At 34.5% G+C, this 26283-nt stretch overlaps 7 protein-coding genes across 14 annotated transcripts; 6 read left to right on the top strand and 1 right to left on the bottom strand.

Moving 5' to 3' along the window:
* Positions 1-1445: 1445 nt before the first annotated feature.
* On the top strand, positions 1446-4102 carry LOC105266833 (odorant receptor Or2-like). Its single transcript, XM_011305269.1, has 6 exons — positions 1446-1649; positions 1708-1960; positions 2637-2752; positions 3145-3495; positions 3553-3860; positions 3955-4102. Exons 1-6 carry the CDS (start codon positions 1446-1448, stop codon positions 3980-3982), a joined length of 1260 nt encoding a protein of 419 aa, XP_011303571.1. The 3' UTR covers positions 3983-4102.
* A 626-nt stretch (positions 4103-4728) lies between these two features.
* LOC105266778 (odorant receptor 83a) lies at positions 4729-8189 on the top strand. Of its 5 annotated transcripts, none has more exons than XM_011305182.1 (6): positions 4729-5014; positions 5508-5760; positions 5869-5981; positions 6391-6726; positions 6783-7052; positions 8015-8189. In XM_011305182.1, exons 1-6 carry the CDS (start codon positions 4979-4981, stop codon positions 8132-8134), a joined length of 1128 nt encoding a protein of 375 aa, XP_011303484.1. In that variant the 5' UTR covers positions 4729-4978; the 3' UTR covers positions 8135-8189. The 5 variants fall into 5 exon arrangements, with proteins under 5 accessions (XP_011303484.1, XP_011303485.1, XP_011303487.1 ...); XM_011305183.1 differs by lacking the exon at positions 8015-8189 and adding an exon at positions 7459-7731; XM_011305185.1 differs by lacking the exon at positions 8015-8189 and having other exon boundaries at positions 6391-6469; positions 6586-6726; positions 6830-7046.
* A 3-nt stretch (positions 8190-8192) lies between these two features.
* On the top strand, positions 8193-11273 carry LOC105266780 (odorant receptor Or2-like). 2 transcript variants are annotated; one of them, XM_011305187.1, is made up of 6 exons: positions 8193-8431; positions 9013-9268; positions 9695-9807; positions 9870-10181; positions 10706-10978; positions 11182-11273. In XM_011305187.1, exons 1-6 carry the CDS (start codon positions 8231-8233, stop codon positions 11233-11235), a joined length of 1209 nt encoding a protein of 402 aa, XP_011303489.1. In that variant the 5' UTR covers positions 8193-8230; the 3' UTR covers positions 11236-11273. The 2 variants fall into 2 exon arrangements, with proteins under 2 accessions (XP_011303489.1, XP_011303490.1); XM_011305188.1 differs by having other exon boundaries at positions 8195-8431; positions 9954-10181.
* NaPi-T (Na[+]-dependent inorganic phosphate cotransporter) lies at positions 11109-17391 on the bottom strand. Of its 2 annotated transcripts, none has more exons than XM_011305190.1 (8): positions 17311-17391; positions 14088-14314; positions 13368-13604; positions 13213-13297; positions 13059-13164; positions 12594-12858; positions 12129-12503; positions 11109-11752 (listed from the first exon to the last, which is right to left on the bottom strand). In XM_011305190.1, the coding sequence occupies exons 2-8, from the start codon at positions 14244-14246 to the stop codon at positions 11546-11548; spliced, it is 1434 nt and encodes a 477-aa protein (XP_011303492.1). In that variant the 5' UTR covers positions 14247-14314; positions 17311-17391; the 3' UTR covers positions 11109-11545. The 2 variants fall into 2 exon arrangements, with proteins under 2 accessions (XP_011303492.1, XP_011303491.1); XM_011305189.1 differs by lacking the exon at positions 17311-17391 and adding an exon at positions 15944-16026.
* Positions 17372-19088, top strand: LOC105266783 (cytochrome P450 9e2-like). The gene has a single exon (XM_011305191.1). The coding sequence runs from the start codon at positions 17456-17458 to the stop codon at positions 18974-18976; it is 1521 nt and encodes a 506-aa protein (XP_011303493.1). The 5' UTR covers positions 17372-17455; the 3' UTR covers positions 18977-19088.
* A 687-nt stretch (positions 19089-19775) lies between these two features.
* LOC105266777 (cytochrome P450 9e2-like) lies at positions 19776-22402 on the top strand. Of its 2 annotated transcripts, none has more exons than XM_011305181.1 (2): positions 19776-20147; positions 20644-22402. In XM_011305181.1, exon 2 carries the CDS (start codon positions 20694-20696, stop codon positions 22224-22226), a length of 1533 nt encoding a protein of 510 aa, XP_011303483.1. In that variant the 5' UTR covers positions 19776-20147; positions 20644-20693; the 3' UTR covers positions 22227-22402. The 2 variants fall into 2 exon arrangements, with proteins under 2 accessions (XP_011303483.1, XP_011303482.1); XM_011305180.1 differs by lacking the exon at positions 19776-20147 and adding an exon at positions 20285-20578.
* A 751-nt stretch (positions 22403-23153) lies between these two features.
* LOC105266776 (cytochrome P450 9e2-like) lies at positions 23154-24936 on the top strand. Its single transcript, XM_011305179.1, has one exon. It carries the CDS (start codon positions 23274-23276, stop codon positions 24783-24785), a length of 1512 nt encoding a protein of 503 aa, XP_011303481.1. The 5' UTR covers positions 23154-23273; the 3' UTR covers positions 24786-24936.
* The last annotated feature ends 1347 nt before the right edge of the window (positions 24937-26283 follow it).

Genomic DNA, 26283 nt, shown 5'->3' with positions numbered 1-26283 from the left:
TATTCACTGAAATTTTCACTGAAAGTGAAAAATTCGAAATTTTTGAAGAAGTATCAGGGGAACATGACAATCGAGGAGCTATTCACTGAAATTTTTACTGAAAGTGAAAAATTTGAAATTTTTGAAAAACTATCAGGGGAACATGAGCGTCGAGGAGGTATTCAATTTTTAAACGATATTTCGAATGAGTAGCCATTTACAAAAAAAAAAAATAGGAATTATTTTAAATAAAAAAATGACTGTTGGCGGGATCGAACCCTAGCCGTCCGTGTGCCAGCCAAGCACGCTGCCGATTAGACAACGCACTTATTGTAAGAATAAAATTTCATTAGTAGTATATCTTCAATATATTGAATAATTTTTTTCATTTGATATTCCACAAGATGTGTCTTCCCCCTTCCACTCGTTCTCCAGTCGATTAAATTTCAGTAAAACAAATAAAAAAACAAAAAGCATTCATATCGCAGAAAATAAATTTGCATTGCGGGTTTATTTGAATGGATTTCCACTACAAAAATTCGATGCAAATATCTTAAACCTCAATTAAAATATCAATTCAATTAAATTTTCATCACTTCATTATCATCATTATTTATTTAATGTTATTATTAATTTTTTATTGTTATAACTTTGTTTTTAATTAAATGAATTCATAAGAACGCGAGATAAAAACCGATTTTCCACTGTAAAACTTCAATTTTTTCACTAAAAAACAATTAAACAAATTGTTGATGGCTTGAAATACTGCAATATTAACGTGCATACCAATTCGAATTAATTAATATTAAGACGAATCAGTCGAATGGACAGAACAATCTAAAATAAAAAATCCCTCACAACAAACTAACCAAAATAATTACTCCCGAATTCAAAATAACTTTAATAAATAATTTTCAAAATCACTGTCTTCCAGATAGAATAATTAATACAACAAAGCATGGAACAGTAAAACAGTAAATTAGTGACACCCACTAATTAATTGTAATTACTAGATAATTCTACAATTAATTGACTAAAATTAATCAAAACTTGAGTCATTAAATAATAACAAACCGGAAAAACGTCACATTTTTTACGTCAATCCCCCGATAATTTACCCAAAAATGAAAAAAACGTGAGTAAAGAAAAAATCTGTTAATTATTTGTTTAAAAACAATGTAAGACCTTTTTTTTCTTTCACCACATACCAGAAAATGCTTAGTATTCGATATTTCAGACGTTGAGGGAAAAATAAAATTCTTCAGCAGTGGATTCCCATCGAGGGGTGCCGTTCAATAATTAAAGAGAGAATGGAAGGGAGAACCTATTATTACCACCCCCTGGGTAAATATTTGATAGGAACTCTGTGCACGTGTCAATCATCTTCACCTGACGATTGAGGGAGTAAGAATTCGATGCACCTCAAGTATTATCCAATAAAAATCAATTGACTTCACACTCCCATGATGGCGTCAACGAAGAAGGAACGATGGCCCATAAAGATAACGTATTTCTTCCTGTCCCTCGTTGGCTTTGGAGTTGCTGATACAAAAAACAAAAGACAACTGTTGAATATCGCACTGCATACCTCATTGCCCCTGAGTTTGGTGTCCTGTTGGTTTGCTGGATCAAATTTTTACCTGACAATTACAGGAGATGGCGAACTTTCTGTGAGTAATTGGTGAAATTGTCCTGATTCAGGTGATAATGAAGATAAACTTTCGTTAGGATAAAATAGATGCTGCTTTTCTCGTGCTTGTTGTTTTTCTGGCTAATTCTAAATTGTATATGATTGCCATAAAACGACAGCCTTATGAACATCTCCTCGAAGTTACAGACAAGACGTTGTGGATTCAATCGTGGACGGATTATGGAAAAGATGTTTTGGATGAGTGTGAGAGACAGGCGATTGTTGTTCTCTTTGTTTTTGTTATTCTGGGACATGCCTCGGGGGCTGGATGGGTTATCGCACCGTTAGTCTGTGAGGAAATCTCTTCATTATATTTTTTCATTAAATTATAGCATTTTTCTCTCTCCCCTGATATTCTGATCGTATATCCTCAATTTATTCGATTATTCATTAAGTAATAACAAATTTTATTAATCAATTAATTCCTTGATTAATCTATTAGTCTAATCTTATTGTTATTATTGATTTTTAATTTTTAAAACTTTGATATTTTAATTAAGAAAGAAACAAATTGTTCATGGATTTAATCATCTGGATATTAATTTTTATATTAATTCGTATTATTCAATATTAATCCGAATTGAAATGAAAAATATATCACAATGAACTAGTTGTTATTATTATTGTTTATTTAATTTTATTATTCAATTCTTATTTTTATGATTTGGTTTAAATGAAATAAATTAAATAAATAAATTACGAATAACACGAGGTAAAAACAGTATTTCCACTTTAAAACTTAAATTTGTTAATTAAGAAACAATTGAATAAATTAATTAATTCAAACACTGTAATATTAATATGAATATTAATACGAATCCATCGGATGAAGAGAATAAATTAAAATGGAAAATCTTTTATCATGACGAATTAAAAAAATAATTACGAGTTTTGAATAATTTTAATCAATAATTTTTTAATTCATTATTTTCTGCGTAATAAATTATTGATTTTATTGTTGTTTTAGTGAATATTAAGGGCAATAGCAGTGATCCAGATGACCGTCATTTACCTGTCAAACCGATTCTCGGTCCTATCTCTCCATTCGATTCTCCTTATTTCGAATTAATATTCGCCCTGGACGTGAGTTAATACTCAATTATTTTTTATTGCAAACGGCTATTGCATGGAATTGTCTCTAAACAAAAAATTGAAACAATTTTAAAAATTCAATTACACATCGACAAAAAGGAGTGCATGTTTCAATTTAAAAAATCTTTCCCAGTTTTTCATTTTTAATTCAATTGAATATTTAATCTATATTCTCATTATTTATTTATTCTCTTCTTATATATATAGTATATATAATATATTATATTATATTAAATATCTTACCTAAATAAATGGCGACAAAACTTCACGTGAGTTTTTCAATTAAATTTTCGTAGAAGAAGAATTTATACTAGAAGTTTTGCAGAGATTCAATAAAATTTCTCAAGGCAATTATTTTCCTCATGTGAACATTCTTGTTCTAGGTATTTGGAAGCTGGGTGGTAACACTTTTGTACTTCTGCTTCGATTATTACCTCGTCCTGGTGAACATCTTCGTGGTCGGTCAGTTTGGGATTCTTAAACAGAGATTCGAGGATATATACACAGTGGGATCGTTTTCCCTAGTGACAGAATTTCGTCTGAATGATGATAAATATGCTGAAAAATATAAATCAATGGATTATATTCTACGAGAATTCAAGGATTGCGTGAAGCAGCACCAGTTTCTGATTGCCATCGTGGAGGAGGTGGAGGGCGTTCACAAGTTGATGAACCTGATGCAGGTGCTCGTGTTCAGCTTGATCATCTGTATCGTTGGCTATCAATTACTCATGGTACGTGATTTATGGGAGTAATTAATTGTCCGAGTACATTATTCTGTTCTATTCAAGTCAGGGAGTGCAGTGACACTCGTCAAGAATGGAGTATTCATCTCTAGTTGTCTTATCCAACTGTTCGCGATGACCCTCTCCTGCCACAACATCATGATAGCAAGCTCCGATATTTCTCAGGGAATATATTCCTCAGGATGGTACCTGGAGAATCACACCCACGTGGGACGATCTTTGTCCAAGGATTTCATGATGGTCCTGATGAAGACCAAGTATCCGTGCTATCTCACTGGCTGTGGCTTCTTTCCCATCACCCTGGACACCCTAAAATCGGTGAATATTGGATTATCTCTTCTGTACGAACATCGGTAGGAATAATCGTTGCTATTTTAATTCAATTAAAGGCTCAATTAAACATGAGTTGCAGGATATGTTAAGACTAAATAATGTAATTGTCTGCAGATTATCACAACTTCTTTTTCGTACTTGACGTTGATAAGGCAAAGCATTGACGAGTGATTTAGGATATTTAGGCGACGAATTATGGAAATCTTAGTGCGAAATCAGAATGTATAAATATTGCAGAGAAATAAAACGGAAACACATTTGCAAAGGAAATCGAGTCCAGTTCTACAGTTCTTCATTCACTCAAATCGAGATAAACTGATATAAATATTACGATTCAATTTATAAACAAATTATAAGTACTTGCCTGGTATTTATACATTTTGTAGAGAAAAACTTTCCATTCAATTTTTTTTTTATTTATATTTATTCTGTTGTCAAGTGGTGAACTAGGATATGTCGATTTTATTTCAAAACCGGTTTTCTGTCGGTATCTCGGAATTGAACGCGGATAACGATTTTTTTGTAAACACCTTTTTTGTAGCTCTCATCTTTTTTTATAAAAAATGTTTCTATAGAAAAATCGGTGTGTCCCTCCAATTCCGAGATTTTGACGGAAAACTGACATCAAAAAAATACACTTCTGCTAATTCACCACTTCGTTACTTACTTGACTCAAAATAGTTTAGTTTAATTTTAAAAAATCATTCTAAAGAATGTTTTATAATAATTTCACAAATAATCCCCTCAGAGTCTTCGGCGAGAATTCTTTGGGAGTATTCCATTTTTTTTCTATTTAAAAAACTATAATTTCTGTTAGATTTTTCACATTTTGGCCTCAAATTCTGCAGTGAAGTTCCTCCGAGTGGTCGACACAATCTGACAGTTCATCGTGATGTGCTACTATCCACTACAAATCGAGTCTTCCTTTGAAATTCTCTTTGGAGTTGCAAGATGAAAGGGAAAAAAAGTAGTCTGCAAAAATAATGAAGTGGAGGGTATCATTAGCAACACCTCTACTTAAAATAAAATCGTTAATTCCCCTTCGCACGTGTCAATCATTACCACCTGCTAGTTATGGATCATCGAAGGGGAGTCTCCACTGATAGAATAGATTTATAAAATTTATCGTATTCATGTCATGACGTCAAACCTTCGGAGGCAGTGGCCCATCAGGGTAACGTATTTTTTTTTGTCATGCGTTGGCTTTGGAATTGCTGAAACTAAAAAAGACCGGAGACTTTTAAATATTTGTCTCAGTGCATGTCTGCTCCTCAGTATTGCATCCATTTATTTCTCAGCTACTAATCTCTATATCAATTACCAACGTGGAATTATCTCTGTGAGTCTGCGATGAGATTTTCGGAATGAATCAATTAAAATAATTAATTTTTATTAGAAAAATTGGGGTAGTGGTGAAGATGAGTCGATTTTTTAAGAATATCTTGGAATCTAAAGGAGACAGACACATTTTGCTTGAGACCTTTTTTGTAGAGTGCGATGAGTGCTATAAAAAAGATATCAACAAAAATCGGATATCTCTGGTAAATTCAGAGATATCCCTCGAAAACTTGGGGTTGATGAAATCGACTTGTTTCAATTTATCAATTAAAATCTATTAATTTATCGATTAACTTTAAAAATAAGGTTTTAATGAATTATTTCAACAGGACACAATCGTCGCTTCGTTTCCTCTTCTGACCTCGACCCTCACCCACGTCAAGCTGATATTATTTATTCGTCAACGAGGGCCTTATGAACGACTCCTTCGAATAACGAATGCGACATTGTGGATGGAATCATTCACAGACCATGGAAAAATAGTTTTAAAAAATTGTGAACAACAGGCGAAGCTCTTTCTGTTCATCTTCGTCATCCTGGGACATGCCTCTGGGGCTGGATGGATTTTTGAACCGTTAATCCGTGAGGAAACAGCTCTATGAAAAAATTAAAAATTAAACTGCAATTTCTCAATTCCAATTATTGTTCACTGGACGTTAATTAATGTTATTATTCCTATTTATCTTGCAGTTAACATGAAGGCCAACAGCAGTGCTCCTGATGATCGTCATCTGCCCACTGAAGTCATTGTCGGGGTGCCTCTCTTTGAATCACCCAATTACGAAATTATTTTCGCAATTGATGTGAGTAATTCTCCAATTATTATTGTTCTATATCAATTATCATTATTATCAACGATTTATTATCATTAAGTCTACCCTTAATGAAAGATAAGATTGAATTGGGATTGAAATTAGTTGTAGATTTATTTATGTATTTTTTATTGTATATTTTTCGAAAAATTGAATTTTAGGAGATCAATGATCAATAACTCAATAACTCAAAAACCGCCGAATGTAATCGAATGATTTTTGATCTATTTAAAATTCGAATAACGATCTTCAAAATAAGATAAAAATCGTTAAATTTCACTCAACCAATCTCTCGTTATCAGCGATTGAAGACCTTCCACGGTCCCCCACTCTCCCTCCAATGAACCACTAATTAACAATCAATGGATAACAATTGAGTGATAACGAAATATTTTTCTAGGTACTTGGAGTTTACATAATAACAATATTGTACTTCTGCTTCGATTATTACCTAGTTCTAGTGAACATCTTCATCGCAGGTCAGTTTGAAATCCTCAAGCGAAGATTCGCGACGATTTACTCAGTAAAATCCGTCCAATTAATGAGAGAGAGTCAGAAAAATATGCAAAACGGACCGATCAACGATATTTTTAAGGAATTCAAAGATTGCGTGATGCAGCATCAATTTTTAATCTTCATCGTCGACGAGATCGAGAGCATTTACAACTTCATGAACCTAGTGGAAGTGATCATGATCAGTTTGATTATCTGTCTCGTTTCGTATCCACTCCTCATGGTACGTCGTAATTTTTTATAATTAACAATTGATTGCAACATTTGGTTTTGTTCAAGCCTGGGAGTGCACTGACTGTTGTGAAAAATGGAGTCTTCGTTTGCAGTTGTCTTGTTCAACTTTTTACCTTCATCCTATCCTGTCATAACATCATGGTCTCCAGTTCTGATCTCTCCAATGGGATATATTTTTCGAGATGGTACGAGAATTATCAGGACATCGGACGATCGTTGTCCACGAGTTTTATGATTGTATTCGTGAGGACTCAGTGTCCCTGTTATATCACTGCATGGGGATTCTTTCCTATTACAATGGATACTTTAAAATCTGTGAGTATTCTATTGAATTTATAATTGCAGTTGCTATTACATACTCAGTAATTTTTTTTACACGTTTCACTCCAGAAATCACGAGCTGTCGTAAAATTTTTGACGATTAATTAAGGATTCAAGTAATTAATCTGATGAAAATATCGGAATTTTTTAATTTAGATTCGTAAATTCGTTTGAAATTCATTTTTATTAAATAATTATACATTTATTTGTTTATATTGCAAAATTTTTATGGATATATCAATTTAATTAGTTTATTCATTACACGAAATGATTTGAGAGATAATTTAATTGATTTAGATTATTTAATTTAATTTATGATGAGGATTTGAAAATTTTACATTTTTGAATGTGAAATTTGGACAGAATTATTTTTCAAATAATTTGTTAATTCCTTTGGCAGATTATTACAACATCATTTTCATACCTGACTTTGATGAGACAAAGCATGGAGTAATGAGTAATTGATTTCTAAATTACACAGAGAAGAGAAAACAAAAAAATTGATAGAAGAAGAATTTGTCACTAATTTCTCCAATTTGTACTAGTACATGGCCCATAAATTCAAGACTCGAATGCAATTAAACTCTGCATAAACCAAAAAGTGCAATTGAATTAAATCCCAAAACTTTCCTAATTCTCTATTTCCTCCCCCCCATTTTCTCATTCAATTAATCAATTCCCAAAAAAGGAAATTCCAATTACCTCATCGTTTTTTTCGGGAATATCTCGAAAACTAGAGGAAATATAGAAATTATCATAATCACCTTTTCCGTAGATCTCAATGAGTTCTACAAAAAAGGTATGAACAAAAATTTCGCTATATTCATTAGATCACGAGATATTCCCAAAAAATGGAAGATATTCTGAGAGAAGTTTTGCAGAAGTTTTTGCAACTTCGCTTGATAATTGTAAAATAATTGTAAAAAAAGGAGAGGTGGAGTGTAAATTCAATACAGGAGTTGCTGGAGGGATGGGGGTGGCAACAAAGTGATCAGATGTTACCCTGGGATCATCGTCAGCTGTGCAGTACTCTGGGATCATTGATAATTAATGCGAGCTGGTGCATAGAGTTCTAGAGATCGAGAAATTTTTCTGATTTCACTGTCAATCATCTTCATGCAGACGAAGAGGCGCCGGAATTAATCAATCGAATAAATTCCATTCCACTCGTCATGACTGTGGAGATACCAGAGCAATGGCCTGTTACATTGATTTATTTTTTCTTGTCCTGCGCTGGCTTCGGAATCGCTGAAAACAGGAGTCAGAGGAGAATTTTAAATATTTCCCTCGCGATTTTTATTACGATGTGCGCTGTGGCTATGTACGTCATGTCGATGAATTTGTTGTACAATATTCGCGAAGGGAGTGACAGTGTAAGTGATAAACCCGACAGGAGGAAAATTCGTTCAATTTATTTCGTCTTCAGTTTCTGATTTATTTGGATAATTTTTCCAACGGAAATTTCGCGCGATTTTCGAAAGAGAAAAATCAAAAAATTGGCGGTATCCAGGAAATTAAAACTCGCGGTTGAATTTCGAAGTTTTGGAAGGAATTCGAATTTTTGTTAATGATTTATTTAAAGTTGAACGGGAAATTGTTGAAATTCAAAATTCAAATGTTTTTTTTATTTTGAAAAATATCAAAAAGAGAAGAAGCAATTGAATAAAATTTCATTTGAGAATTTTAACTGTTCAATTATTAAAAATTTCATGCAATTTTGAAGTTGAAAAATCGAGACCGTGGCAAATTTAATTTATTAAAAATTAAAAAGAAAACTCTGAAATGAATAAATTCCTTTTCAAAAAAATGCATGACAAAAAAAATCAACAAATAACTCAATTAAATGAATATAACGGTATCAATAATGATTATCTGATTTAATTATGGCATTGAAGTAAATAAATTTGCATGTAATCAACATTTTAGTGCAATCTACAAAAAATTCCTTTTCCAGCAAGAAATTCTAACAATTCTATTCTCAACTGTAATTGCTGCTCTCGTGACCTTCAAATTGATTTCATTTTTGACAAGACGTACGGCATACGAGGGACTTTTACTAATTACTCGAGAGAAATTATGGAGGAATTCCTGGACAGATTACGGAATACTAGTGCTGGAAAAATGTGGACATCAGGCAAAAGTCTTTCTCTTCGCTTTTGTAATTATAGGGCATATTTGCGGAGCAACTTTCATCCTAGAACCAATTTACCGTGAGTAAACCCCAATTGCAGATATCAATAATAAAAACATGATAATCACTCAATTAATTTTTATGCAATTAACAATAACAATTTCACTTTATTCCGAGTAATCCAATAGATTTAATTCAATTAATTCACTTATTAGATTAATAATATCATTTGTAATAATAATTTTATAATTAATAATGCAATAATTGATATTATATTGTTAATAAACAATTATATTATTGATTGATGTGTAATGAATTTTTATTTTTACATTTTGTTATTTACAAGAGTGGAAAATAGGAAAATTGAAATAAAGTGGATAACTCGTTTTTTTTTATTCATTATTATTAATTGTTAATTATGATTGTTCTGGAAAACTTTGGGATACGTTTTTTTTTAAATAGAATATTTTTGCGGTTTTGTTTTTTAATTGTAATTTGGTTTCAGTGATGAGGAATGAGAATATTACAAGTGCGAGTCATCGTCGATTGCCTTTTGAAATAAGAATCGGTCTCCCCGGACACGAAACTCCATATTACGAATTATTTTTCTTCATCGACGTGAGTAAATCGTAGAAATAAATTTCCAATTATTCAATTGTATTTTCGAGATTTTATTTAAGGCGTTCGGAATTTATATAGTGACAATTTTGTACTTCTGCTTTGATTATTATCTCGTTCTGGTGAATATATTTATTGTCGGTCAGTTCGACATCCTGAAGGACAGATTTGAGGATATTTATAGGAATCGACGAGAAAAAATCTCGGGGGATGGCATGGGCTCTGCCCTCATGGAGTTCAAACAATGCGTCATGCAGCACCAGTTCCTCATAAAACTTGTGAATGATGTCGAGAGTCTTTATAAGATCATGAATTTGTTTCAATTACTCGTGTACAGTTTCGTCATCTGCATGGTCAGCTATCAATTACTTACGGTGAGAGAATTTTATTAAATTAAAAAAACAGTATTCTATTTATAAAATAAAATTCTACTGAATTTCTCTCGCAAAATCCTTCAGTTCTCTGTCGATTTTCGATTTTATTAAAAATTTTGCAGTTTTTCTGGTCTTAAATAAAAATAAATAAACATAAATTGTTTCATGCAAAAAGTCAGAGTTTAAAATTTCAATTGAAGTTTTTTATTTGAAAGGTTTTAATTTTCTGAAGTTCTTCGGGATTTTTTTTATTAACGATTTATTAAAAATTTTGCTGTTTTTCTGTTCTTAAATAAAAATAAATAAATATAAATTGTTTCATGCAGAAAGTCAGAGTTTTAAATTTCAATTGAAGTTTTTTATTTGAGAGGTTTTAATTTTCTGAAGTTCTTCGGGATTTTTTTATTAACAAAAGAGAATAGAAAAGCGTTCAGGGAAATTGGAGTGAAGAAAAATGGATTGTTTTTTAATGCACAGGATTTATTCACTCGACCAGACGTAATTAATAAAATTAATGAATCAAGGCGACAAATGCTTTTTTCGTCTTCAAATTTGCGTCATTCGGAACTGGAAATCTTCTGCAGCTGTTCGCCATCACTTTGACATGTCACAATATCAAAATCGCGAGTGAAGAAGTGGCGGTTGGAATTTATCGCTCGAGCTGGTACCACGAGAATTTTTCCAAGAAGGGACGCGAGTTATCCAGGAATTTCCTCCTCGTCTTCATGAAGACGCAGTACCCTTGCTATTTATCAGGATGTGGATTCTTCCCAATTACTCTAGACACTCTTAAATCGGTAATTATCTCGCTCAATCCTTCTCAGAAAATAAAAATGCAAATGCAATAATTTTCTCTTCACGGCTTTAGAATTTTCATTTCATCATTTACAGGCGAATAAAATGGATTAATAATTAATTATGAATGATTAATGATTAATTCGATAAAATTGCACATTCCAGAATTCCGGAGAAAATAATTAAATCTCCTTTTTTTTTTCAGATCATCACCACGGCATTCTCGTATTTGACATTAATAAGGGAAAGCATGAAGTAGATATTTTTACAATTAATTGTTGACTATTGATTATTGGAGAATTTGTTGTTGTAAAAGTTTTACTTTATTCACACCTGTTGAAAAATATGGATTTATTCTCGACTAGACTGAAAAGCCACTAATATTTACATAAAAATCAGTTTTTTTTTCTAGCCGATCGTTGTTTTTTGTCAGCCGATCGATTCTTTTCTACTAGAAATTCAAGAGTTTGTCAAATAATTTTTCTAAAAGCGTGAGGAGCAGGTGAGGACGATCAGACGATAAAAACACTGACCAAGTGTTCGTATTGTCCGATCGTCTTCTAGTTTTATCATACATCTACTTTATCAGTCTCATCAGATTCTTCTCGTTTCTTCGATCTCAGACCAGTCAATTCATCGGGGGATTCCCCTTCCCGTTCCTTGCACTCGTTCCACGGCTGTACATCAGCTGTTCCCCAGAACTGATAAGCAATCGCACTGATTCCCAGATTTGCTGCTGCTATCATAAACACCAGGCGCCATTGTTCTATCGTTTGCTGAAATACCGATAAAATATTAATGACAAAATCTCGAAGATAATTACAAAACTTCGAAAATCGTGAAAAAATTTCGAGTTCGCGGATTTCGACGCCAGTTTTTTACCGATATCTCGGAATTGAAGGTACATAGCGAATTTTTTGTAGAGGCGTTTTTTGTAGAAAAAAATGAGGACTAAAAAAAAGGTACCTATGCAAATATCGCTATCTTCCTGCAATTCCGAGTTATCGGCAAAAGATCGGTATGAAAAAATGCATTTTTCGTAGTTTACCCTTTTGTAGAGAAATTATTCGATAAAAATCGTCAGCTGAAGTCTTATTTAAGCTTCAGGGCTTAAATTAATATAAATTAATTTGCAGACTTGACGTTAATTACCCTGTGATTAGTGAGAATTCCCACAATCAATGGAGATATGAATCCCGCGCCAGTCGTCACTAATCCACAGAATCCCAACAGGACACTCGCAAAATTGGGACTCAGATCGACGAATACAGCGAGTGTACCCGCTGACACAGCACCATTGATAGCAGTTCCTGCCATCATGAAGATGATGGCAAGAATGGGCTGACATCCACTGAAACTCAACCCCAGGGTGAAGAGTGCTCCACCCCCAGTTGTCACGAAATTCGCGAGTTTTCTCACGTTTTTATGAGACATTCTCTGAGTTCGCAGGAGCCAATCGCTGAAGATTGAATAAATGTAGGAGAAAATCATGCGAAGAACGTGGGGAAGCCCCGACAAGAGTCCAGTCTGGAATTATTAAATATTTTTTTAAATAAAATCGGTAAGAATGATAATCGATGATTATTAATTAATTCTAAGGAAAATTAATCGAGTTACTGCGTTTATGTTCCATCCGTGGACGAAGTTGAAGTACGATGGGGCTTGTGTCATGAAAGTTAGGAAACCCCAGACCCCACCCCAGTGGGCGATTATTGTGATCCAAACTGGCCCTGACAGGAGCAATTCCTTCCAGGGGACTTTGACGTTCTGGGAAGTGGACACTGTGTCTCCTAGACTCTCCACGATGTGATTGAACTCGTTCTCGTGGATTCTTGGGTGCTCCTTGGGGGTGTCGTACACCAGGAAAAACCAGAAACAGTACCTGGAGGATAAATTCGTTTTTCCTAAAATTCTATTGGAATAATTATTACAGAATTTTTCTATCAGGAATTTTCCGACGATTTTTCTTCGATTTTCTAAGGAAAGGGAGAGAAATGGAGGAAGAATCGTGGGGAATCGAAAGCGAAGGAATAAATAATTTGTTATAAATGGAAAATATTTTTTAAAAATGATAAATTTTACCAGATGATACCGATGATGGAGGTGATATAAAAAGCTGCTCGCCAGTTGATCCAGTCGATGATAAACGCACAAAGGGGATACGTAACAGCAGCTCCAACAGAACTCCCTACAATAACAATAAATAAAAAAATCTAATAAACTACAAGCGTCTCACCTAAATAAGCGCTGACGAATTTGCTCCTCTCCATCGGTGGAATCCATTTAGCTGTCATGTCGTGCATCGAAGGCCATATGACCCCCTGGAACAATTATCATTGTTACAATTTTACAAATGAAATTAAATAAAATAAATAAAAAACGGAAGCTCACCGAAATGAACCCCTGAAGGGCTCGGATGGCGACTAATCCGTAGAGATGATGCTCAGTTGCAAAAGGTATGAGAAGACCTAGAGCAGCGGTCGCGAGGTTTCCAACACCAAAAACCATTTTTGTTCCGTACCTTCGGGCTAATAGACCCCCAGGCAATTGTGTCAACCAGTGGAACCAGTAGTAAGCACCGAGGGCTAGACCCTGATCGTATTCACTCCAATCGAACAAATTATCAGTCTGAAATCGATTTTTTTATTGGAAACCACTCAAAAATTTATGTCTAGATATTTTTCCCTTTGGATTTATAATTGAATAATAAAATAATTTAATAATTTTTCATGATTATTATTCATTGACTAGACAATTTTTAATTAATTACAAAATTTTTACGACAATGAATGATAATTATAAAAAAATATTGAATTATTCAATTGTTATTCAATTATTATTAAATGATAATTGAAAAATCAATCGCAGAAATTGATTGCAATAAATGGAATTTCAAATAGAAATGGAATATAGAAATATTGTTGTTCATAAAAACAAATATATAAATATTAATATAATAATAATTTATTTATATATTTTATTGAAAAATGGAGTCTTCAGGTCTTGAAATTCTAATGATTAATTATATTGATGTTAGATTAATTATGTTTGGGAAAAGATTGAGTGATAAATTTGAATGTTTAATTTTAGGATTATTATGAAAATTGTTACCGTTAATTTTTGAGAAATCGTTGAAGTCATCGTGTAGAGAGATTTGTTGGAGGGACTGCTCCCCGGAATTTTTTGGAGAGAGCATTCCGCCATCGCAGGTCCTTTGGTCCTTGGGATCACCATCGCCACGATTGCCAGATTGAGATTTATCCTGAGCATGTAATTTATTGCGAATCCACAAAACACCAGAATCCAGAGGACATCTCGACACGTGAGTATTTCTCTTCCTGTTCGTCGAAAAAATTTAATTAGTCCCATGAGTCAGTGGTTCAATGCATAAAATTGTCTCTTTTATCTCAGGCTTTATCTCTTCTTATCAATTTTAATTTTGATGATTTTTTAATTTGTGTTGTGATTCTATAAATAAACAGCATCTGCTGAGATTTTTTTTCTTCTTCGCATTTTTAATTATTAATTAATCAGGAAATTAAATTAATTGTGAGAAGATCGAAATAGGAATTACTGGAATAGAAGATGAATTAATCAGTGGATGATGATTTTTTAATTTATGTTGGAATTCAAATTGAAAAAGAGAAAATAAACAAAATTTTTCGTTTTTTCTTTCTTCTTCATATTTTTCATTACTAATTACTCAGAGAACTAAATTAATAATGATAATACCGAAAAGATAATTACACTAATTGAGAAGATGAATTAATCATTAAATGCCGATGATTTCAAGATTTCCATAAAAGTTTAAATGGAAAAAGAAGAGAAAATAATCGATACCTTCTAGTATTCTCTTTCTTCTTCGCATTTTTAATTATTAATTAATGAGGAAATGAAATTAATTGTGATAAAATCGAAGGGATTACTGTAATAGAAGATGAATTAATCATTAGATGCCGATGATTTCAAGATTTCCACAAAAATTTAAATTGAAAAAGAATAGAAAATAAACGATAAGTTTTTTTTCTTTGTTTTTTAATTTTAAATTCGTAATGACCCATTGAACGTGGATCAATGACGATAAGACCAGTGGGAATAACTCATCATTGAGAATATGAATAAATCGTCAGATGAGGAAGCTAGTGGAAAATTCAATTTGACAATTCATGCACGAGGACGATTCCATCTGACCCTCAAGCGCACGGATATCAGTGATGTCATTGAAATTTATTATCCCAAGGGGTGCGAGATGATGCTATTATTCCACTGATAGCACATCATTCGATCGCACGGAGATTTGAATTTATTTTTGGATTGCATGGAGATTATAAATAGTCTCTAGCAAATCCTCTTTCAATCCATTATCTCCTGCCATCATCTAAGTCTCAACAATTGTAATATCCAATTTCACCAGATGCACCAGATAATTCCGTAGAAATATCAATATCTATTATTTATTTATAATTTTTTTCTCGCGTAAAAAAAAAGACAATGGTAGCGTCAAAGGAAAATTCATTGAATATTTATAATTTTTCGATATTTTTAATAGCTGAAATAGTTTTTAATGATATTTTCATTGAAATCAAAAGTTATTAACAAATATTACGATTTTTGTTATTAAAAATCGTTTTTTTATTAGATCTTCATTAACATTTGATTGAAATTTCATGTTTTTGATATTAAAAATTTTAATATCTCTTAAAAAATGATGAATAAACAAAATCTGGTGCTGATAAAAAATGGAGAGTCCAATGGATTTTCGATTTTCTCAAATCCTGTGATATCATGTCTGATAACAGAAGGAGCAATGACCAAAAATCGGAAACAAGAAATTTCGATTTCCTCGATTATCATTCAATCCATGCATCGATTGAACCTCTCAATTACTGACAACTTCTGTAATTAATAATTATAATCAATCATTAATTACTCATGAGTGTTTTAACATTTAGAAATCGTATTCTCACCCATTTTATGTTAATATCTCTGAAAGGAGAAAATTTATTCCACGAGCATCACTAGATTATTAATTGGATAATTGATTTAGGTTGAATTATTGATAACAATTATCAATCACTGGTTATCACTCTCAACTACTATCACTTGGAGATCAGGGAGTTGAAGTCTTTCGGGAATTTGGAACTGGATGGAACTGCTGGGAGCTCTTGCTGGATGACACCCCGAGATCGACTGACTTCTCTGTACTAGATGTTATATTTAATAATTGGAAATTGGTACTTCATACTGGGGTATCTCAATGGATTCTACGGCATCTCGTTATTTATGGTATTTAAGCTCGGATTTGTTTTAATGATGAAATGTTAAATAAGATTGGGGCTTCTGGGGGAAGATATCGTAATCACGCGATTATCACTGGGTTTATTGGGATAACGAGTTATTGACATGTACTCTGAATTTTGATAACGCAGGTTTAATTATCTCTGGATATTTTACTCCTCTCGGTATTTTTGTATTGTTCTTTCAATTATTTATGGGAATTGGAATTTTATCCAGATGTTTGGAATTTATTTTTACGGTTTTATGCTACGATCGCCGTTTTTTAAACAATTTTATGTTACAAAAAGGCTTTTAGTAATTATTATAATTATGTTGCACTCTCAATAGAATTTTCTCATGATTCTATTTGGAATATTAATTACAATTGTTAATGTTTTATGCAAAATTCTCTGATATGGCATTAACAATAAATTATTGCGCAGAAATGCGAAAAAAAAATGAACAAAATTGTTTGATAATTAAAAAAACCAGTGCCCACTAATTATTATTGTTGCATTGAGATATTGATAAATACATTAACAAATGAATTTAACATTAAATAATATAAACAAGAATAATCAATTTCTGATGCTCCAATTCCCTAAAAAATCGTTGAAGCTAAAAAATTCCAAGAAAACTGTGAAAAATAGAACGTAAACAATTTTCCATTACGCAAAAGAGAGTTTTCAGTAATTATTATAATAACATTGACTGAATGTTTAATTTCTCGTACATAAAAATATAAAAAAATCGACCACCCACGAACTGCAACAATAACTAATCATTACAGTAATTATAAAAGCATTGATAAATAAATTAACAATAATAAATGTCATATTCTTGAATATAAATAACAATAATAAATTTCGAAGTCCCTAAACGCCTAAAGAAATCGAATTGAGCGAAAAAAAATCCAAGAAAAATGCATAACAGAAACAGTAAACAATTGCATCAACAAAAAAGTCAATGTCCAGTAATTATTCTAATTGCGCTGGATCTCAATGCCGACATCAATACACAAGTGAATAAACAAATATAAAAATAGTCGAGCACTCACACACAGCAGCTCTGAATTATCAGATGAATTGTCAGGGTCACGATGCATCACTACACGAAAGAAAACGATCGTGCACGATTCATTCTGGAGTGAATGCTGTCAATCAGTTGGAAATTGTGTGCCACCAGTGAAGACTGCGTTAAAAATGTGGACGATCCTGGGAGGAGTTCTGGTGCTAGTGCTGCTGTACGTCATCCTCAAAGAGGACAACTACTTCAAGGACTACGGGATCCCCCACCTCAAGCCACTTCCTATCCTGGGTAACATGGGAGGTACGTTCACCAGACGAATTTCCTTCTTCGACTTGATCCAAAAAATCTACGACCTCAACAGGAACGCGAAGTACGTCGGCGTCCACGACTTCAACACTCCAATAATAATGATCCGTGATCGAGAGCTAGGGAAGATCATCACCGTGAAGTCCTTCGATCACTTCGTCAATCACCGGAAATTTATTGATCCCAACCTAGATCCCCTCTTCGGTAACCTCATATTCTCCCTGAAGGACGACCACTGGAGGAGGATCAGGAACCTGATAAGTCCGGCTTTCACATCAAGCAAGATGAAAGCAGCCTTCAAACTAATCGCTGATTGTGCATCAAATTACGCTGATTACTTCGCCGAGGAGTCACGATTAAAACCTCTGGAGTGCAACACCAAGGACGCCTTCACCAGGTACACAAATGACGTGATAGGTACGTTTGCCTTTGGGGTGAGCATCGATTCAATCAGAAATCGAGAGAACGAGTTCTATATCCTGGGTAAGAAATCGACGAGTTTCGAGGGAATGGCAATGGTGAGGCTGACACTCATGCGATTTGTTCCTAGATTTTGCAAATTGTTTAATATCAAATTTGCAACTGATGATGTTCGTCATTTCTTCACGAATCTTGTTAAGGAGACGATTGCAATGCGGGACGAGAAGGGAGTGTCAAGGCCTGATCTGATACAACTCATGATGGAGACGAGGAATGATAAGGATGGGAAAAAATTGAGTGTCTTGGAGATGACGTCTCAGGCGTATGGATTTTTTTTCGCTGGTTTTGACACTTCGTCGACGCTCATGTGCTTCGTAGCCCAGGAAATCGCTGAGAAGTCTCACGTCCAGGAGAAGCTCCAGAGGGAGGTCGATGAGGTGTTTGAGGAGCATCAGGGCGATCCTCCGTATGAAGCTATCAATAATATGGTTTATCTTGATGCTGTTATCAATGAGGCACTCCGGATGTATCCTGTGGCACCTTTTCAGGATAGACTCTGCAATTCTGAATTCGAATTGCCACCAGCACTTCCCGGGGAGAAACCTCTGGTATTGAAACCTGGGGATGTCGTTTGGCTTCCCATTTATTGTATTCATAGGGATCCGGAGTATTTTGATAATCCTGAAGTATTCGATCCTGAACGATTTGTTAAGGGGGATAAGTCCTCGGCGTTTGCTGTTAATTCTATGACGTTTGGACAGGGACCTAGGGCCTGCATTGGAAATCGATTTGCTATTTTGGAGACTAAGATATTGTTCGCGTATTTGTTGAGGAAGTGCAGGCTCACACCTGGCAGCAAGATGATTACCCCCATGAGGATCAGCAAGTCCAGTTTTATTATGAAGGCTGAGGGTGGCTTCTGGGTGGAGTTTCAACCGAGGAGCCAAGAATCGGAATCCCAACATTGAGATTATATGTTATTATTGGGACTTTTTGGTATTGAAAGCGATTTTTTTTTGAGTAGTTTTGCAGATTGAATTTTTAGTTTTTAATTAAGAAAAATCATGATCAGGTATTTAGAGGGAAATTTCAGGGAATTTTGGGGAAATTCGGGTGGAAATTCAGTGAAATTAATTTTGGGGGACTTGGAAAATTATTGATTATTAAAATACAGATTTTTTTGTTGTTGTTGAATATTTAATTGTTTATTATGAAAATAAAATGGATGATAATGATGTATTTATTGTGTCCTGAGAAATTATTCGGGAAAATTCAATTTGAGATGTTTTGAAATTAATTATCTGGAGATTGGGGCAATTATGAGTGATTAAAATATAGATTTTGTTGTTATTGTTGACTTTTTAATGTTTAATTAAAATATAATGTTAAAAAAAATCATATTCATAATTACACACTCCGTACTGAGAAATTCATTAAAAATTCCGTTGAATCTCCGATTAAAGAAACCAATTAATCAAAAAATTAATTGAATTAAACAATATTTAATTAAGTAACTAATTCCCTGATTATCTGGAATAATTTTGAATATCGCTCCAAGATTTTCCGATTGAAATAAATTTCCCAGGGGCTTTTCCCTTTCCTGAATTTCCCAAATTTTCCAAAAGATATTTTTATTTAATTAATTAATTAAATATTAATTAATTCTCATCAATAAAATCTCTCAAAAATGAGTCGAAACATTGAAAAACCGATCAACAATAAAAAAAAACGAATTCTATCGATTTCTTCGATTTTCTATCGAAACAAAAACGCGAAAAATGTGGAAACATAATTTTCTCTCAATTTTCCGGGGAACAATTTTCAAATTGCGCTTACAGTTGCAATCAGGAGATACATTGAATCGTAATGAGTTTTTTTTCTTAATCACCTATCGGAAATTTATTTGTTCCTTTTTTAACCACTACAACAACAATATCGATTAGATAAATCCACATTGACGAAGATAAGACGATTTTTCCACGCGTACTTCATATCGATCACTCAATTTATCGACTCATCAAGATCGACAACTTCGCATTATTATCACGAGAAAATGCGTCACAATCTCTCCACAGAAATAAACAATTGAAACAAATAAAAAGTAACAATTAAATTACCTCCAGAAATTAATTGTCTCAGGTAAATCGATTGTCTCCTCACATTTTTTATTTGCGAATTCAATTTAATTCGATTTAATTAATCAATTGAATTTTATTGATTGAATTCTATTAATAGAATATATTATCATTCTATTGGTAATTTATTTATTTATATTTTTTAATCGCTCAACGATTATTTTTAACGGAATGCACTCTAGTGCACAATCAGAAGAATCGATACGATAAGCAACTGATATGCGTTTTAAAAAATTGATTTTTCTATTTTTTCCGGAGATGTAGATTGAAATAATTTTCTGCGCCATGCGTATCGGAAAAGAAATGTGAGAATTTCAAGAAAATTTTCAGTAGTAGAGTACTAATAGAAATGATTGAGAGACTGGAATGATGCCTAATTGTGCAACACTTCGTCATTATTTCTACGAATTTAAACATCAGAGATACCGCTTGAAGGTGAGACTCATGGTCTCTGTGTATTGGAGTACATGGACGTGAAAATTGCGTGTATGTGTCAACAGATTGCCAGTCAGTGCGATATTAGATACCAGTGGATAACAATCTCTATTGGATGTGCCAATCAGCCGGTGCGATGGACCCCTGGACAATCCTCTGGACAACAGCTCTGTTGCTGTTTCTGTACTACTACTTCACAGGAGGTGATAATTTCTTCGATAAAAATGGAATTCCCTACATCAAGCCATTTCCCTTCCTGGGGAACATGGCCCAGACGATATTTCGCCAGAGAACAATGACGGACACCATCCACAGGACATTCAAATTGAACGAGAACGCCAAGTACGTGGGGTTCTTCGATTTTGGTTGTCCAGTGGTGATGATTCGTGATCAGGAGCTCGCTAAAAACATCACCGTCAAGTATTTCGCTCATTTCGTTAATCACCGGGGCTTCGTTGATCCCGAACAGGAGCCCCTCTTCGGGAACAATTTATTTACACTCCACGACGATCACTGGAGATCAATCAGAAATCTCCTGAGTCCTGCCTTCACCTCCAGCAAGATGAAGGGAATGTTCAGGCTCATGTCTGAATGCGCCGCCTCCTACGCCGATTATTTCGCTGACGAATCCCGAGATAAACCCCTGGAGGTAGATTCCAAGGACGCATTCACCCGTTACACTAACGACATAATCGCTATTTGTGTTTTTGGAATAAAAATCGATTCAGTAAGAAATCGAAATAACGAATTCTACATTATGGGTAAGAGAGCAACGAATTTCGAGGGTCTTAAGTCGCTGAAGTTTTTTGCTGTCAGGAGTTTTCCGAGGCTGGCGAAATTACTGAATATCAAGTTCATGTCCAGTGATGTCGAGATCTTTTTCAAGAAGCTGGTGAAGGAGACGATCGAGACGAGGGATAAATTGGGGATTACTAGACCGGATCTAATCCAGCTGATGATGGAAACGAGGGACAATAAGGAGGGCCCCAAGCTGACGATCGAAAACATGACCTCGCAGGCTTTTCTCTTCTTCTTCGGGGGCTTTGACACCTCCTCGACGATCATGTGCTTTCTCGTTCACGAGGTGGCTGCCAGGCCAGAGGTTCAGGAGAAACTCCAGAGGGAAATCGATGAGGTGTTTGAGGAACACGAGGGAGATCCTCCGTATGAGGCCATCATGAATATGGTATACCTGGAGGCTGTCGTCACTGAGGCACTCAGGCTTCATCCCAATGCTGCTTTCGTGGACAGGGTCTGCAATAAGGACTTTGAATTGCCACCTGCTCTACCTGGGCAGAAACCTGTTGTCCTGAAACCTGGAAATACTGTGTGGATTCCTATGTATTCTTTTCAACACGATCCTAAGGTCTATCCTGATCCCCAGGTGTTCGATCCTGAACGGTTCATCAAGAATGGAAAGACAATTGCTAATTCAAGTAATTCTCTGACCTTTGGACAGGGACCCAGAATGTGCATTGGAAACAGATTTGCACTTTTGGAGATTAAAGTACTTTTGGTTCATATCTTGAGGAAGTGCTCGATCAGGCCCGGCAAGAAAATGATTCTCCCGTTGAGATTGAGCAAGGCCACTGTTGGCATGGCTGCTGAAGGTGGATTTTGGATTGAATTTCGCCAAAGGGACATCTGAAATTATAAATTCCTGCGGAAACTAGAATAATATCAAATTGGGCATCAGGGGCGGAAATGTACTTTATGTCATAGGGCCCCAATTACGGAAAAATCAGAGAAAATAAAATGTACAGTTCAGAAAATTCTCTTGTCAGGTGAATATGTAACTGTTATGTACTTTTCATAATAAATATATAAAGCATATAATAAAGAATAATTAACATTTTTCCCTGAAAATTCCAACGAATTTACAATAACAAAGAAATTTAAAAAAAAAATTCCATTCCCACAGTTAATATTTTTCCGTGCAGCCGTGTTGAAAATTAATTTTCGAAACGTTTAAGTTTGTTACAATCGATCACGCAATTCGTTGACCCATCGATAAACGACTCCCATCACAATCTCAATCCACATCTTCGCGTTGTTGTTGCGATCCATTGCGCCAGAATCTCTCAGAAAAATTATCTTTAATTCAATTCCTCAATTAAATAATATGTATTAAATTATATTATTATTATATAATAATATTACTCTAATATTATTATTAATGGCAGCATCATTCAAATAATGATTATTCTTTTATGTTATTTTTCATTGATTTATTAAATTATTTTTTGATTGTTCAATCATGATTTTTATTTGAATGCACTCTAGCGCACAATCAGAAGAATCGATGGGATAAGCAACTGATATGCGTTTTAAAAAATTGATTTTTCTATTTTTTCCGGAGATGTAGATTGCAATAATTTTCAGCGCCACGTGTACTGGAAAAATCCAATGGATTTTCAATGAATTACCATTGCAAATTACAATCGCCAGATGAATACTAATAGGAGCAATTCACAAACACGAATGATGACAAATTGTGTAGCACTGAGTCATTATTGGCATGAATGATAAACATCCTCAAACGAGTGCGGCAGTTTGAAGATTAAAATTTATCTTGTGGTCTCTGTATTGAAGTGCATGAACATGAAAACCTCGTGTATCAACGGATTCTCAGTCAGTGCGATATTAGATGCCAGTGAATAACAATCTCCATTGGATGTGACAATCAGCTGGTGCAATGGACCCCTGGACAATTCTCTGTACGACAGCTCTGTTGCTGTTTCTGTACTATTACTTCACAGGAGGTGATAATTTCTTCGATAAAAATGGAATTCTCTACATCAAGCCAATTCCCTTCCTGGGGAACATGGCCCAGACGATATTTCGCCAGAGAACAATGACGGACACCATCCACAGGACATTCAAATTGAACGAGAACGCCAAGTACGTGGGGTTCTTCGATTTTGGTTGTCCAGTGGTGATGATTCGTGATCAGGAGCTCGCTAAAAACATCACCGTCAAGTATTTCGATCATTTCGTCAATCACCGGGGCTTCGTTGATCCCGAACAGGAGCCTCTCTTCGGGAACAATTTATTTTCACTCCACGACGATCGCTGGAGATCAATCAGAAATCTCCTGAGTCCCGCCTTCACCTCCAGCAAGATGAAGGGAATGTTCAGACTCATGTCTGAATGCGCTGCAACATATGCTGATTATTTCGCTACTGAATCCCGAGATAAACCCCTGGAGGTAAATTCCAAGGACGCATTCACCCGGTACACCAACGACACAATCGCAACTTGTGCTTTTGGAATAAAAATCGATTCAATCAGAAATCGAAATAATGAGTTCTACGTTCTGGGCAGGAGAGCAACGAATTTCGAGGGTCTTCGGTCGGTGAAGTTTTTTGCTGTCAGGAGTTTTCCAAGGTTGACGAGATTACTGAATATCAGGCTCATCTCTAGTGACGTTGATGTCTTCTTCAAGAAGCTGGTGAAGGAAACGATCGAGACGAGGGATAAATTGGGGATTACTAGACCGGATATGATACAGCTGATGATGGAGACGAGGGGCAGTAAGGAGGGACCCAAGCTGACGATCGAGGACATGACCTCGCAGGCTTTTATCTTCTTCTTCGGGGGCTTTGACACCTCGTCGGTTCTCATGTGCTTTGTTGTCCACGAGGTTGCTGCCAGGCCAGAGGTCCAGGAGAAACTCCAGAGGGAAATCGATGAGGTGTTTGAGAAACACGACGGAGATCCTCCGTATGAGGCCATCGTGAATATGGTGTACCTGGAGGCTGTCATCACTGAGGCACTCAGGCTTTATCCCATTGCTGCTTTCCTGGACAGGGTCTGCAATAAGGACTTTGAATTGCCACCTGCTCTACCTGGGAAGAAACCTGTTGTCCTGAAACCTGGAAATAATGTGTGGATTCCTGTGTATTCTTTTCTACAGGATCCTAAGGTCTATCCTGATCCCCAGGTGTTCGATCCTGAACGGTTCATCAAGAATGGAAAGGCAATTGCTAATTCAAGTAATTCTCTGACCTTTGGACAGGGACCCAGGATGTGCATTGGAAACAGATTTGCACTTCTGGAGACTAAAGTACTTTTGGTTCATATCTTGAGGAAGTGCTCGATCAGGCCTGGCAAGAAAATGATTCTTCCGTTGAGATTGAGCAAGGCCACTGTAGCGATGGCTGCTGAGGGAGGATTTTGGGTCGAGTTTCGCCCGAGGAGTATCTGAAATTATAAATTCCCGCGGGAACTAATAGAAATTGAATTTCAAATTGTAAATTGAGATAATTACTTTTTTTCCAGACCAGATTTTCGGCGATATCTCGGAACTGCAGGGACATATCGATTTTTTTGTAAAGACATTTATTATACAAAAATATGAGAGCTATAAAAAAGGTTGTTATGGAAATATCGTTATCTCCCTTCAATTTCGAGATATCGAGGAAAAACTGGTCTAAAAAAAAATGTATTCATCCCAGTTTACGAATTCGAAAAAAAATTGTAATTCAAATTTTGGAAAATTGCAACTCCCAGAAGAAAAATCAAAGAAAATAAAACTAAAAGTTCAGAAAATTCTTTTCTTGTGTAAATATATATCTGTTATGTACTTCTCATAATAAATATATAAAACATAATAATAAATACTCAACATTTTTGCTAGAAAATTTTAATGAATTTATTATTAAAAAAAAAAATCCTCTACCTACCACAGCATCTACAACTTGAACAAAGACGCCAAGTAGTTCCGGAGATACTTTTAATATTTATATAAATTATATAAATATAATAATAATATATATAAATTAATAATAATAAATGGAATAAAGTAAATAAAAAAATGATGTATCGAAGTTCAATGATCTTTATCATCTATTTATTCATCTCTACAATTACTCACTACCACCAAGGCATTAACAAAAGTTAAAATTATAACAATAAATTACTACATCCTACAATAAATAATCTAAAGTACACACTTAGCCTAATGAAATCTTTGGTAAAAACACTCGATGACTGATGAATGGCGTCGATATCTGTGAATAAATTCCGATCTCTGAACCCCATAATTGGCAGTTGATTATTATAAATTGCATAAACATAAAAAACAAAATGAATGTAAATGTTCATTTTGTACCAAAAATATCAATAAATCACTCGGGAAAATTCAAATAATAAATAAACAATATAATCCATAAGCCATCCCTGACGAATCACTCGATTGAGGGATCGAATCGTTCCTTACTTCGAGTATTAATTGATCACCGATCAATCAATAATTTCGTTCGACCAATAATCGATTATCCATCGATTGACAATCGATCGAGATCGACCAACAATCGACTTGCGATCAATCGAATGAATAAATTGATGAATTAATCAAGTTATCATCGAGTATTGATTGATCATCGATCAATTAATAATTTCGTTCGACCAATAATCGATTATCCATCGATTGACAATCGATCGAGATCGACCAACAATCGACTTTCGATCAATCGAATGAATAAATTCATGAATGAATCAAGTTATCATCGAGTATTGATTGATCATCGATCAATTAGTAATTTCGTTCGACCAATAATCGATTATCCATCGATTGACAATCGATCGAAATCGACCAACAATCGACTTGCGATCAATCGAATGAATAAATTGATGAATTAATCAAGTTATCATCGAGTATTGCTTGATCATCGATCAATTAATAATTTCGTTCGACCAATAAT

This window comes from Fopius arisanus, unplaced genomic scaffold (assembly GCF_000806365.1).
Source record: "Fopius arisanus strain USDA-PBARC FA_bdor unplaced genomic scaffold, ASM80636v1 scaffold00041, whole genome shotgun sequence".
Taxonomy (NCBI): domain Eukaryota; kingdom Metazoa; phylum Arthropoda; class Insecta; order Hymenoptera; family Braconidae; genus Fopius; species Fopius arisanus.
The sequence above is the reverse complement of the archived record's forward strand: the minus strand, read 5'-3'. Positions and strand labels throughout refer to the sequence as shown.